General features: G+C 32.6%; 1 protein-coding gene across 2 annotated transcripts; it reads right to left on the bottom strand.

The window, feature by feature from the left end:
* Positions 1-794: 794 nt before the first annotated feature.
* Positions 795-13,975, bottom strand: LOC106715257 (segmentation protein even-skipped). Of its 2 annotated transcripts, none has more exons than XM_014508500.2 (4): positions 13,556-13,975; positions 3,839-3,902; positions 3,419-3,551; positions 795-1,132 (listed from the first exon to the last, which is right to left on the bottom strand). In XM_014508500.2, exons 1-4 carry the CDS (start codon positions 13,914-13,916, stop codon positions 806-808), a joined length of 885 nt encoding a protein of 294 aa, XP_014363986.1. In that variant the 5' UTR covers positions 13,917-13,975; the 3' UTR covers positions 795-805. The 2 variants fall into 2 exon arrangements, with proteins under 2 accessions (XP_014363986.1, XP_045538500.1); XM_045682544.1 differs by lacking the exon at positions 13,556-13,975 and adding an exon at positions 10,429-10,544.
* Positions 13,976-15,505: the final 1,530 nt, after the last annotated feature.

The raw sequence follows: 15,505 nt of genomic DNA, 5'->3' as shown, positions 1-15,505 counted from the left end.
TTTTATATTTAAACAATAACTTTATACAAATTTTCTAGAATTACATGATGTCTCCTATCAAACAGTTTTCATTTAGTAACTATGAACACTAAAACTTAATATTAACATTTTTTTTTCGAAATATATTATACAAACAAAAACATTAAAAAATCACAAGAGATTATGTAATTTCTTGCAAGGGAATGTCGTATTTGTAATAAGAAAGTCATCAATTTCTTTATAGTGTTTCCAAAAGTTAATTTTATACAAAACTTTTAAAGTATAGTAATAAATTAAAAAAACGCAATATCACTGGCTGCCATTTTGTTCTTCACATATTGCACATTATACAAAATGGCCACGTATTTCAATTCTAACTTGCAGTACCAACATTGGAGTATAAGGCAGTGACTAATTCTAAAGGAAAATAAATGATTTATACATTCTTAAAATATAGACCACTATGATCGCAATCAATTTGTTAGTTAAATGGTCGCTAAAGGAACCCCTTATTGGTCTAACTCTGAGTACAGCAGTAAATCTTACATTATTACACTTAGCTTCTACATTTATCATACGTTTTGTACAAAGAGGAATGAAATTTGGCTTAATCTAACTGCTAATGTCTTTTATTTAACTACGACTCTACTTTTTGTTTCAGTTCTCTATATGAATAAATTAATTTTATATTTTTATAAGTATTTAACTGAATCATTCAGTTGTAGATATGATCGGCTATTAATAAATTATTTATAATACATGGTGAAATCTATTTACAGTACATACAATATTAGGTAATTCGATTTTATCAATTAACTTAAAATATTTATTTGTCAACGTTTAAATTGAAATTTGAGTAAGGTGGTCGTAACTGGGTCGGTTCGGCGTTGACGGGCGACGGTGGGGTAGGGGGAATGTATGGGTACCTTGGGTAAGGTGGGTATGGGTATGGGTAGCCCGCGGGGAGTAGCTGTGGGTTGTGGAACGGGGGTAGGAGAGCTGGCGATGGATATCCGTAGGGCAAGCCAACGGAGGATGCGGCGGCTTGTAGGATGGATGCCGCGAATGCTGGGTCGCTGTACACAGCAGCGTATGGCCAGGCGACTGCGATGCGTTGACGTTTGTCCTTCATCCGTCGGTTTTGGAACCATACCTGTAGACGAAGAGATAGAGATTTAATAAAGAAACCAATTATTTCATAAATTAGTCGTAAACAGGGAAATACCGTTCGTATATTATTAAAAATTTGTAATAAAACTTGTTTGTCTTGAATAATATTTGATTCTAATTAACAACGAATTTGGTCGTAAACACGGAATTTCGCGTCCTATTTTTTAAGTCGCATTAATGTGAGCAAACGCGCATTATCATACAGATTAATATCCTCTATAATCATATTCCACTTATATAAAACCGTATAATGCAACATCGCGTTTTCGCACACCATTGCTAATTAATTGAATATTTTAAAAAACAGCTGCCGGCAATAAAATGTTCAGTGCGCAGAGAGAAAACATTTAAAGCCATCTCGAAATCATTAACGCGGTATAATGGCCGTCCCGGCGAAACACAACAGAGTATACAAATAAAGTTTGCCTTTAAGATGTCTTAAAACGTCTTTTGTTCGTTGAGGCCGCGAATGACGTGTAAATTGGCGGGATTTTGCGGTGTCTTTCAGAAAATGGCGTATTTTCATTTGCGTCAAATAATTTTATACTTAAACTTACTCATGCAATGCAGATGAATATTTCTAATATTTATTACCAGCTGAGACCCGCTTGCATTGCGATGCCAACGTGGAAATACTTAATGTTAAATAATTTCATAGTGCAAACAAAAATGTGACAGTAAATAAAAATTACTCGTAAATAATTCATGATGTAAACTGCAATACGTCGACGAGAGAAAGCCAACTTATTAATTAAAATGTATGTTATCACAGTTTTTTGACGTGGCAATAAAAAGTGATCACAATAAACAAACACATGAAACCCGAATTCTTTATTTTACAGCGCATCAAATGGTAGCCGCGGCTTAATTTAATAGTTTTTAATTGGTATAATCGCGCCGTAAAACAGATGCCCGGCCATAGACAACCGATGAAGTCTTTTCATATACACGCTCACTAATGATAGGCGTTTTATAACGTTGAGAGGGTTTCGTTCTTTTCGGCATTAATGTTCATTAGAGTTCTACGGCTACTGAATAATTCGGCCGGTTCCTTTTATTAATGCGCATCGACAAATTAGCGTGAATGTAAAATTCGAATGAAGCAATATAAACACATGTTTTTTTTTCCGGGCCGTTGGATCTTCTTTTTTATTAAATCGAAGTGATAATTGAGATTATGACTGGACAACCGATGTTTACGCGCGAATGAGAAATATTTAAATTTATATTAGCGTAGAATACGGTATATTTGAATAATTACTTTTGAATCTTTCAAAGTTTTTAATTACCCGACTGACGAGAGGGTAATGTTTTAAAAAAATATTGATGTCTATGTTCGTTTCGTTTCAAATTTGGAACGTCCTCTTTTTTACTTCATTCACATTCACACAGTTGTAACGTGATTTCTACGAATTAGCGGTGTGCTATAAATTGTTCGTGATGGAAATTATTGTATCTCTAATAGAAGCATCATTCTCAAGGCGTCGACATCATTATCAGCAACGAGTTAAAACGACGTTGTTTCAAAGTACCTAATGCATTGTTCAAATATTTGAAATGGTTAACATTAAATGTATTCCATGTTTAAACGTTTTTAATGTGACACTGGCCGATAGTGTAGTTAGATGAATTTACATTATTTAAAAAAATGCAGGTGACAGATTGTTTCTTTTTTTACTGAACTTATAAAGCTTTAACAAAGAAGTTAACCGTTTAAATTCGACAGCTAGCATTGTATTGTGCTCGTGTATTTAGACATATAAATGTTAGGACATTTGTAACAAGGCGTAGGCACATGTCAAGTGACTGTCAGCACATTATGAAACTGCCCTCTACGGAAAGTTATAATTGACCGAAGAGGTCGATTTTATTCAGGTCACAATGTGGGTGGTCTATGAAGAAACTGCATTTACAAGTGTAAAAAAAAAGAAAAATAATGAGTGTTAAATTTGTCACGAAAACCCCTAAGGTTTTCGCAATTTAACACTTACTCAACAAAGCATAAACAAACTGCGAATGAAAACTTTGATACATCTTTTTCACTTTTCAATCGATGTCTATATTATAAAGTAGAACATAATTATCATTAATTTATTTACTATAAACCAAATAAAAATAATAACGGAGAGCTATCAGAGCTCATATAACCGTGGACACTCCTATCCACACATATTATTTTCTTAGTTTTTTTTTCCAAAGAGTATTTTTAAAATGTCATGAGGATGGAAACTCGATTTACTACTGTGCTACATGACCTAGATGAACATACCTTAATAGTGGACTCAGGTAACTGCAGTTGAGCTGCTAGTTCGCATCTCCTCGGTCGTGATACGTAGTTCTCCTTCATGAATTCTTTCTCGAGACGTGCTAGTTGCTCACGTGTGAACGCCGTACGATATCTCCTGTACAACAAACATATCTAGTTAGGCGATTATAATATTATTATAATTTAAGATTAAAATTATACAATAATATTTCAATATTACATATAGACATTTGAATTTCATTTATCTATATACAATTAAAAAGCAATAATTATTAATAATTTATTTAGCGATATGTATTTATTTTTGAAAAAAAATAGCATCACTATGTCACTTTAGTTTCATTCAATGGAATAAAATCATAGTCCTAAACAGCATAGACAAAAATTGAATAAAAAAACAGCATAAATTCTAAGTATACTGACCTTATATTAGGATCCGGTGCCGTGTTCGAGTTTGAAATCTGTTCGGACTGCGGACTGAGTGATTCTGTAGACAAAGGAGAATAAATTCATTAGTCATGTTAAATCCATAGAGCGCTTGTTTTCATCAAATTACCGCAATCAACGACGCGTGAATTAGCCTTTCTTTTTACATACATTATGTATAGTACTTGGATATAGTAGGTAACTATTACGTACTATAAATTTAAAGAAGGCATTCATATTGACTGGTGGTATTTTGTCGTAAATCGAGCATAATTTTTTCATTAAAAATAGCATTAATTTAGTCAAATGTCTAAAAAATCTTTCAATCGTTTAAATTCGTTAAAACAAAAAATTGTTTAAAACTATATAAAGGAAACATATTAGCGTATAAATTGGACTTCCGTTTTAAAAATAATTTTAGACACGACTTAATAAAAGATAATGATTATCAGTAAGAAACGGTTCAGTTAAAGAGTTATAAGTACACTTCAAGCGGCAGCTTTTACAATTTAAACAGCAGTTTATCTCCATTATACGACTTAAACTAAACATTAGCTACTTGTACTTAGAAATAAAAGACACCGCCTGTAATTTATTGATAAATTTGAAATAAACTTGAGATTAATAATTCGATAAACAATATTTGAACACATAAACTCATAAATAAAATAACAATTCCGGCATAAATAATTTGCAATTTATTAAATCATTACAAAACTTCAAATTAGTTAATCAATAAAATATTTATTAATTTCAACAGCATTAATCTACGTAACTTTTAATTAAACAAACAAAAATAGCGAAAGTATCAAAAAATAGAAAACAAATAAGATTGTAATTCAAAATGAGCGCAATAAAAACCGTGAACCGCGGTAATACGTCACCATTTCGTGATCCTATAAACGTTTATACGAGTTTAAAAAACACAAGAAAGACTAATTGCGCGTTGAGATTTTAGATTGACTTGTCGTAAAACGGTATAACGCAGCGCCGGGGAAGCGGTCCGTAGGTGCTAATTGTCCGCACCCAGAGTTTCAAAAGGAGTACATTAACACAAAACAAACACAAATAAGCTATTGTCTAATTAAATATTTTCCCATGCGCGGTGTGTTCATGGAACTTATTTTTCTTCAGCCATTATACGCACAAAGAAACCGAAAGGCGATTGCCGGCGCGGTTTGTAGAAAAAAAAACAAGAGTAAGTGGTTGTTGCTTTGAAGTTACTTAATACGACATATGTATGTCTTTTTAACAAAACTTTCAAGAATGTATCTCAAGAATGAATTACAATGTATTTTTTTAATTATAATTATTTTTAAATTAATAAAATTGATATTTTTGCATAATGCATCGCGCCCTTAGGAGTTTTTAATAAAAAGCTTCATATTGCTATCTTTATTTTCAAACATTATTTTTGAATTGAATTTAGTTCTTATAATTATTTTCATTGGAGTTAAACTTTTAATGGTTTTACAATTTAAAAGATAAAACGATACCATTTAATATGTATTACACCATTAAATCATTATCAATTTAATAATAATTTACTTTTAACATGTTCCGCTGTCATTTTTTACCGACGGACGGTACGTAAAAAGCGGTAGCACCAAAACATCGACTTTACAAATCTTATTAGCCGCTGAAGTGGTTTTAAATTTACAAAAAGGGCAACACAGACGCGGCCGCTATTGACACGGCCCATTAAAACAATATTGAATGCTTTCAACTCACTTCTATTGTCTATGCCTTTGATGGCGGCATGATTAAGATATTGTTAGTTCAATCTTTTATTTCCGGTTGACTTTTATCTTAATTACTAAAGCTTAGTGGAATTCAGATTTAATATAGTCATGTTTCAAACAGAGTTATTGATGGAGTTAATGCCATAATTTATTTTAACTAGGCTTTTTTCAAATTTTTCCTTTAAAGATCTCAACAGGGGTAAAGGTTTTTTGGACTAAGAGGCTGTACACGGATGATGAAACAACTAGTGTTACATAAATGCAAATTATTATTTTATATACGTATTGTATCCCTACAAATTAACATAAATCTTGTTCAATAACAAAATAAGCTGTTTAACCGTTTAATAAACATCGTGGATGATACTCACATTAAGTGAATATTTTTTTGTTCATTGCCGACTGGCGACTTAACCACTTGAACGCTTCCCATGCTGGGTGGCGACAGAACACTCAAAAATCAATTTGCAATAGTCTAGCCGGGGCTTCCTTTCATTCGGGAGCTTGTTAACAGACTTTTTCAAAACATCCCATTCATTCTTAGTTTAACTGATCGCCAGCTGCGCGGGCGTGTGTCCGATTTAGAAAAAAAATACGGAAACGTCATAGACAACGAACAGATTAAAAAGCTACCGTCTAAAGAGCTTCCGATTGCTTCCGACTCCATAAATTGCATTTGTCAAGACGTTCAATTTGTCTCCGTTGAGTTGTTTAGTGGAGAAACTTCATTTGTGGATAGCATAGGTACTTAATGACTGATCACAACTTAGTTAAAAAAATATATTCACAATTGTGAGCTTGTTTACAATATTGGTGTTAATGAAAATAAATTTGTCTGAAAATTATTCTTATCTTACATTTCTTCTAATCCAACAAGATTTTCAATACTACTAAGTACCATGTAAAGATAAATTTGTATTTTCATAAGCGTTGATTAAATAATTTGAGCTGGTCAAGATAAATTGTTACATAACAATGAAAAACAATTTCATAGTTGTAAATCATAAGTTAAAACTAAATTGCGATAGCTCCCTATCGCACCCTCAATATCAAGAAAGTATCACAAGATCCTTCTTGTATTGTAGATGTTCTAATTTATTCTTTAACTAGCTGTCGCCCGCGACTCTGTCTGCGCGGCATAAAAAAACTTAATAAGTAGCCTATGTGTTCTTCCAGACTATGTTCTACATCTATGCAGGTTTTACGTACTTTCAGATAGACCTAACCGCGACAGTAGCGCCTCTCTTATTGGCCCAGATAAGCTTTTCACACTATAACAATATAATGTAACTACAGACCCTCTCGTTATAGGTATGTTGTGCTCATTATTTTAATGATCTATAAACATCGCTCACAGATACGCAGCACTTACAATGTCGTGTAGTTTCAGTAAAATCGTTTCGAAACGTTCCGTCGGCCGCGGCCTTTGTTTCAAAACGTACGCTAATTTTATGAGTACACACTGCTTGGAACGGTTAAACTCAAAACTGGTAAAGGCGATGACACATTGGGTTGAATACATTTTACTTGAAATAGCTTTAAGAATTTTTAAAATATCAATATGATGGTAATCGAGGATTCGTGAGTTAATGAAAAGACATTCCAAACTTTGGTTGGCTAATTCAGTTTATCTATGAATTTTGTACGAAAAAGAAATTGTCTCTGGTGATACGCTTCAAGCTTAACTTTGTAATTTACGTATACCTATTTCCATTTTCTTAATTAAAGATGCAATTATGTTATCATTAAAATAAAATGAAAATTTTTGTTTTATCAAATTTTTAGAAGTAATTACTACATTGCTCGATTTTCATCAATCATGTCACAGAGTAAATAATTCCAAAAAATGTTCGTCGCTATACCGGACCTTGATATATCGTTAAATTTAGAAACCAATAGATGACTATACATTATTGAAACGTTATGAAACAACGACGTGTTTCGCCTTTTAACACATGTTTCCGAACGGGCATCTAAATCATTTACTAATGAGTGATGCTGCTCATATAGATGAGAACTGAGAACTTTGCAATCGTGATAAGTGGCTGCAAATGGGCTCTACTTTGAAGAATCAAGATGTAATGAAACAGTTTTGATGTGTTCTAAATTTTACATCTTTCTTTAATTCGCCATATCAATCATGGCAACTAAATCATTTTGCTTTTCAGGAAATATAGTTCAAATAATACAAAACAAAACATTTAGTATTGAATAATAATTATATGCTTTTATTTAATACGGCGGGAACACCAAGGTGATCTTCGACTCCCATGGAAGAAAAACAAAAGAAAACTTTCAGAAAAAGATAAGCTTGCTTCTTGAAGAATACTAAATCATACTGGTTTTGAAATACCGCAAAGTACAGCTTTATACAAAGCTAGTTTGAACCAACATATTATTATCTATACTTAGTTGTATAATTAACTTAATTGTTAATTCATATTATTATAAATACGCAATTACATACGATTTGTATAATAGATATAGTTTGGTATAAACTCTAAATGGTTAACAATTTAGGTCATTTGAACGGTTAATTTATGGTGACTGAGCTTAATTTGCAACAGACCGAATGGCCCTTGTAATAGGTGGAAAGCGATCGCTATCCATTAACCATTGGAATTATCGAGAATTGGCTTTGGCCACCCTCGTGCGAGCCGCAGGCGGCCGGCACGCGTCTAATTGTCCCGAACATCCCCTAGATGTTCATTGCTCATTGACTGACCGGTGATCGTTCCGCCGATATCACAACTTATACATCATTTTTATAGCAATATACAACCCGTTCTACTGCGTCTAGAATGAAATATTGGAATTGTTTTTATGAAAACTTTATACATCAACTTATGTTGATGGCATAATATGATATAAAATTTTTAAACAAGAATAAAGAAATTCCGCTTTCTACAACACTCACAATCATAATTCGTTAAGTTTGACTAATCCTTTCTTTACTTTTGTTTTAAATTTACTAATATTTAATTGTTAAATGTTTTAATTTTTTGTAAAGTTGACGTGTGCAAAATCTTCAATCAGGATTACACTTACTCTCAAAGGAATTAAAACAATTTACACGCTAGCGAACAAAACATTTGCCGAACAATTATCCAATACAAAGCCAATTATACGGTGTCATCCCTCGGCGCGCTCCCCTAAGCCAATTTTCATAATAAAATCCGTATCTACTAGTCGGCAACGATCTAATGAAGATAAATATCTCAGTGGGGAGTCGGCAGCAATAAAAACAAAATCAGTTTAAGCCCAATTGACAAGACATACTACCTATTACGAACTGGACCCCTCGATCGTGACGTATACTATTAAAAATAGCGACGACCTGTCAAATTTTGGCGCGAAATCCACCCACGCATTGACATTCCGTCGTTCCGAATTACCCTCAATGGATTTAATTTACGCACAATTGATCTTTGTAATCGTATTAAAACTAAATGTTTATTTGTGGTTAAATACGACAGCTGTTGCAACGGATGCCATTAACTTTATGCGGTAATTGGTGAGACGTGTTTGTTCTTTTAACACGTGATATAGAGCTTTTAACATAAGTAAACTTGAACACAAATTCCAACGAAATATACGGAATAATTTTTGGAGCCGTTAAATAATAAGATTGATATTACAAAGTAGTTATTCAAGAGTAGGTTTATTTGATTTTAAAAGAATAGAATTAGGCAAGCGAAAAGAAAATTAGAACCACTAGAATCAGCATTTTTTCGTTAATAAAATGTATTAATAATTTTATTAAGCTGGATAATTTAGCATAGATTGTTATAAAACAATTCCAACGAACTCATTCAGAACAATATACAGAAAAATTACTAAAAGAAAAGTTAGACAATATTTTAGCTTCAATAATTTTATTGGCCAGTAAATAGATTTACCTAACGGTACCAACAGACATTAGCTGGCAATAAAATGCCGCCTCCAATAGTATAACAAACGAAATTGCCCACGAGGCCAAAACATTCTTCATTTTAGCAACAACTTAGCCGGTATCTCTCAAAGCGGTTGTAAAAACCTCATAATTGCTTTAGTGTTATGACAAATAAGCTATTATCGTTCTTAGATATATTAAAATACATCTATAACTCTTATTCATTTGTAATAAAGTCGAGAATCATTTGCACTTAGTATGAATTAACAGCACTATTAATATAACCTTACCTGCTGAGGCCAGGGTCTGTTTACAGTTCATTTTATAAGGCTATATTATTGTTCGTCTTCGGCGGTCTCTTTGATGGTATACTAAAATATTAAAATAGTCGCTAAATAGTTACTTTAGTTGTAACAAACGCGCCTTTACTTTTTATTACGGCTCTTTAGTCCCGTTAGTTTATATTCCAAAATGTTTTTATAAGCTAATATTCGACAATACAAAGACATTCACCTACAGTTTTAAAATGAAATTGTAGTATCAAAAAAAATCAAATTGACTATATTTGCACATGTTTAATGTCAACATCTGATTTAGTAGGTACTTGTATAATTGGTAACAACATTCTAGAATATTTACATTTCCTAAACTTAACTAATAACTGAATACTGTCAGAAGACAATACGGTAGGTTCAACTTAGATAAGGCTCGAATAAAAAAAAGGAGGTAACATAGAATATTATACTCTTAGTGGCACACTTAGGGTCGGTAAGTTATGATCCTTACTGTAAAAAATTTGTTTAATAAATCTACAGTAAGCGGCTTCTTTAATGACCAATTAAAGTTTTTGAGTGCGGCAGCTATGCCATCTATAACAGTACCCACGAAAAATTCAATAATTAAATAACCAATTTACTTATTTGATCTTTAGTAAGGGATAATTTTAAACTAACCTTTGCTTTTCGGTGATGACGGCGGTGTGTTCTGTATGGTAATATCACTATAAATATGACCTTTCGTCATCAAGTTTACAGATAGCGACTCTTGTATCAATTTAGAATCCATTGCATAATCTCCAAGTCCTTTCATTTATAAAAAAATAAATAAAATTACTATGATCAGAAAAAAGTAAAAAGATAGTACTGGCAAGTAAGAACCGGCGCGCGCGGGAACAGAGAACTGTCACTGTCAGTTATAGTTGTGTTTCGCGCCGCCTCACTAAAAATCCATAATGCGGCCACCAATAACGTCATCTCTTTCTGCCCCCCACCAATCAGGGCGTGGCCTCGATTATTGCTCCGTCTCGCTCGCTCACGAGCTTACGCGGTTACGAGCTTACGCTGAAAACGATTTTCTAAAGCTAGGGTTATACCGGGCACGATTGTTATTTGTGTAAACTGAGTTTTACGATTAATGTCATTTGTTTTTAAGATGATTAATTTTATTTTGAAGTAAAACTTAATCAAACCATTATGCTGCAATATTACGAGTATAATAACCGCTTACATCGATTTTATTAGGTGCCTTTACAATATTACTTAAGCAATTTACAGATACTTTGAAATGAAAGTTCGAAATGATCCACGTATTCCAAACAGAACAATGTTAAACGGTGACAAAGTGTTTCACTTTCATATAAAATTTGCTCCCAATGTGCCCCAGCTGAATTTAATCACGCAACTCATTTCGTTTTAACACCCCCCGCGCGCCCGGTACTGAACATCATAGAGCCTTATCGCTTGCCTTCCCAGTATTAATACTCCATAACTACACATCTACATTACCTACCTACTTTATAGCACTGTATTATCTGTGCTACAGATTAATTGCTCAATATTCGCTTTTTTTTGGAAATATCAGATTGATCGTAGACAAAGGGAATGTTAGAGACATGAGTATATGTTTTAATTAGTATACTAAAATTAGTAGAGACAGATTTCTTGTCAAAGTTACCAGAATAATAATTCTGGGGTTGACATAAAACAAAAATGTGGAAGCAGTAAAACCCAATTTTAATGTAAAGCCAAACAAATTTATAAATAGAGGTAATAAAAGAGAAAATTTTGTAAACCGACATTCATGGGTTGGCCACAAACAATGTATACCACTCTATAATTGAGCAAAGACAATATTCGTATACCGACATGTAAACAAAGACTGAAAGAAAGTATTGTTTGTTTATTCCTACGTAGCCCATTTTGTCAAATTGTATTGTTTCGGCGGCAAAACTAATAAATGTCACGCAGCGATAAATTGGCGGAAAGAATCGTCCAAAAACCAATTCTTTATATTGAAGTGCACACAATGTTTGCTGTGTGGAATAAACTGCTACCGTTTTTGAACGATAATTTGTCAAAATTAAAGCGTTAAGTCTGGTGGAGTATGTCGTATTTTTGTGCTTTTGTTCTACGAAAAGCTATATTTACCTTAATTTTCTTTTGTATCAACAATATTATAGCAAATAAGGAATTTAATTACTAAATTAGTGCATCTGAGTTCAATTACTTTAACGTTCAAAGGTTTCAAGAAGTAATAATTTAAGGAGATAATTAAATGCTTCGACTAATCACTGATATTACTTTGTTTACAATTACAAAAAATAATTAAGCAATAACAGATTGACAATAAAAGACAGTAACAATAAGTTTTTTTATCTTATTGCTAAAGCAGCTCAACATACAATAATAAATTAACCTAAGCCTAGTTAAAGATTGGAAAAAGCAAAAGTTTGTGATCATTAGGTAAGATACAGATTAAAAATAATACTATAGTAATAGAGTAAGGATAGGTATTTCCGTAAATTAGATTCCATTGCCGAAACATATTGCGATCTTTTTTTTTTTTCAAAATGTACGAAAAGGATGACTATTTGTGAAAAAAAAGATGTGGTTGTAGAAACCCACAGTCTATGTAACATGTTTTAAAGTTTTACAATAATATTAAGCAAATTTTCGGTGTCGTCTAAGTGAGTTTTTAATTTGTGATTACAATTTTTTTTTAAATATCTTTGTTACTTGAAAATGTTGCTTTTTAGTAATACCGTGTAATGTATATTCGGATTTATATTTCACAAACATAGTTATCTAAACGTAATGATATTCAAATAGATTATAAAAAAGATAATAGGTATTTGAGAATAGTCTTGTATATAAAATTATCTTGTCACGATGTTAGTTACCATATTCCTCCGAAACGGCTTGACCGATTTTTATGAATTTTTATATGCTTATTCAGTAGGTATAGGAATCGGCTACTACCTATTTTTCATAACCCTATTAAGTTTTTTGAATTACAAGCGGACGGAGTCGAGATCTAGAGCTAGTCTTTATATGTATTCATTGATTTCTCCATTTAATATATAAGTGACAATAAAATTTTAGTAACTGATTCACAGCAAATTAAATATAATAAATGATAATAATATTTAAACAAAGACCCAAAGCAATAGTAAACCGTTCTTTTTAAGTAAGCGACAGGATCAGTGCCTTTTCTCTTCTATTTGCTCAGTTATATTGCGGTCAATAAAATTACCGCTACGCAATAAACCAGTAAACAACTTAACGTTTTGCTTTAAAATAAATAAAGCTTCTATTAATTGATATTATCTCCATTTCAAATATCTAAACATTTATATTAATAAAAAAAAAAACCGACAACATTTTTTCTCCGACACAAAATACAATTAATTGACTAAAAGGTACAAATTAGTGACTATTAATTTAGCTATAAAACATGTGCACTTCTGACTTTATAGGTAAATATGAAAAAGACAGAAAATTGGTATGGCTAACAATGGAAGTTCCGCGAAAATCGACGAGAAATCTTTTTTCTTTCGTTTGAATTCCCACAAAATTTAAAATATTTGCAGAACCTCAAATTTTCGTAAACGTCGGAAAGATTTATAAATTAAACTTATAGCATTTTATTAATAATGAAAATAATTGAGAGTCAAGATAGTGACTATCTATTATTATTTAATTGGTAAGGATTTTTATGATTAAATTATATAACTAACGCTCAATATTAATGAGCTTAGTGCCATCCTGCACACTGCATATGTAGTGATATAAAAACATTTACCTTGTGGTCTGTCATCCGCGCCGTCGCTATCAACTTCGCTCCTAATACTTGACGGGCTGGATCTCTTCAGATCCTCCTGTCCCTGTCCCTCCGGATATCCATTCCTCATCGCTTGCTTCTCATACGACATGAAAAACGGAAAATTCGGAACGCGACTCTGTTGAAAATAATATCCCATCTTTCCATCCCTAATCTTCACGTCTTCATCCTCCGAATGTGTATTATCAACCGTATAATCTTGCGATATATTGTTTTCGATATCGATTTCAGGCGATCGACGATCATTTAATCCGACAATCGATTCAATCGAAAAGTTTTTCGGTGGTATTTTTGTTTGCATCTTGCTTATTTCCGATTCCATCTCACTATAACGGTTATGTCACTTCACTATTAGTCACTGGCCACTACGAACGCGACTTCTTCACTGACAGCGGTTTGAATTTGGAATGTTTTCGTAGTTCGAACACCCGACTGGCGTACGTCTCGCTTAAGCTTTTGAGCGGATCGTAACCACGCCTCCAAAGTATGGGGGAGTTCAGTAACAGTTAACATTAACGAAAAACATTCGTATGCCATTACTTTAAAGTTCAATTTCGATTTTCTACCGTTACTTCAAGCAAATCTTTGTACGATAAAAAGAACTTTTAACTTTATTCGTATTCGCATACAGTTTACTTAACGTTGAACTAATTTAAGTAATAAAATGATAGTAATCTACTGTGGTTTTATGTAAAAAAAACATTACAAAAAATGCAAAGCACTTTCATAGCTTAATATATATGATTTTTATGGTTTTATTTAATTTGAAATAAATAAACTTGATTTAAATGAGATATCTGAGATAACTTGGCTTACAAACTCGTAATGACAATGACAAAGAACCGAGAAGACTTGAATATTTAATAACCACCGCCATTCATCACTATTCCCAATACCTACCTAATAAGGGTAGAGTTGATATGTGATAAAGCTAGAGTTCCAATACATACCATTATACGGCACATAGTTTTGAATATGTATGGCTTCGTATATCATGCTCACCTTCGGAAAATTAAAAAAATATTTCCTTAACCCAGCGAAAATAGTCTGGTGAATATGAAGACTCTTACTTTCACAAGATTGTGATTCGTTTTATTACATATATGGATAGACTAGAGAGAGTAAATTTTTACAGTCCTTATCAGACTAGTGGTGTATAAAGGGTAACGGGCTCGGATCTTCGACGATTTGAGTACCTAATATGGGATCTAGTAATATAGGATCTAAGATGACTTAACTAATATAAGTAAATTGGAAGTCAGTTGTGTACTTAATTCGGGTAAAAAAAATAGTTGAAAAGGTTTCTTTCATATTTGACACGAAAAAGTATTCCTACGTAATTATGTAAATTATGTTTGTATCTCTTAGCAACACCTTGGATCACACGTAAGGCTTTGCTACTGTTTTTATTCCAATTATTACACTGAACCTGAATCATGAAAATCTTAATACATGTGAAAAATCCGAGAAAATGCTTTTCTTCAGATCAACTGCAAAAAATTATTCTTACAAAACAAATAATGGATCAAGAATATTTTGGTTAAATAGGTGGTAGACGCCAGCAACAACTGCTGTACTAATTAGCCGGCTCGACTCACCAGTCACCAAATACCACGACCACACAGAAGTGGAAGTGGAAATAATTATACACTTCCTCTGTATGTATTGACTGCCAGAGGTACAATTTTAGTCCTCTCTCCCTTTCCACCCTTTTCTTATAATGAAAGAATGGGAATCATTTGACGACGGAGAGGATACATAGTAAGGTAAAAAAATTCACTTTGTGTCCTCCGTCAAAAAATATACACAACTGCGGTAACGGTCGCATCGCTATTTCGGCGAATGCAAATGCTCGCTTGCTCGTTATTTGTTTGCTACCTTATAATATAAAAAATATCTAAACTCAAACCT

The sequence above is a fragment of the Papilio machaon genome, chromosome 19 (genome assembly GCF_912999745.1).
Source record: "Papilio machaon chromosome 19, ilPapMach1.1, whole genome shotgun sequence".
NCBI classification, from domain to species: domain Eukaryota; kingdom Metazoa; phylum Arthropoda; class Insecta; order Lepidoptera; family Papilionidae; genus Papilio; species Papilio machaon.
This window is presented reverse-complemented; position numbering and strand designations above follow the sequence as displayed.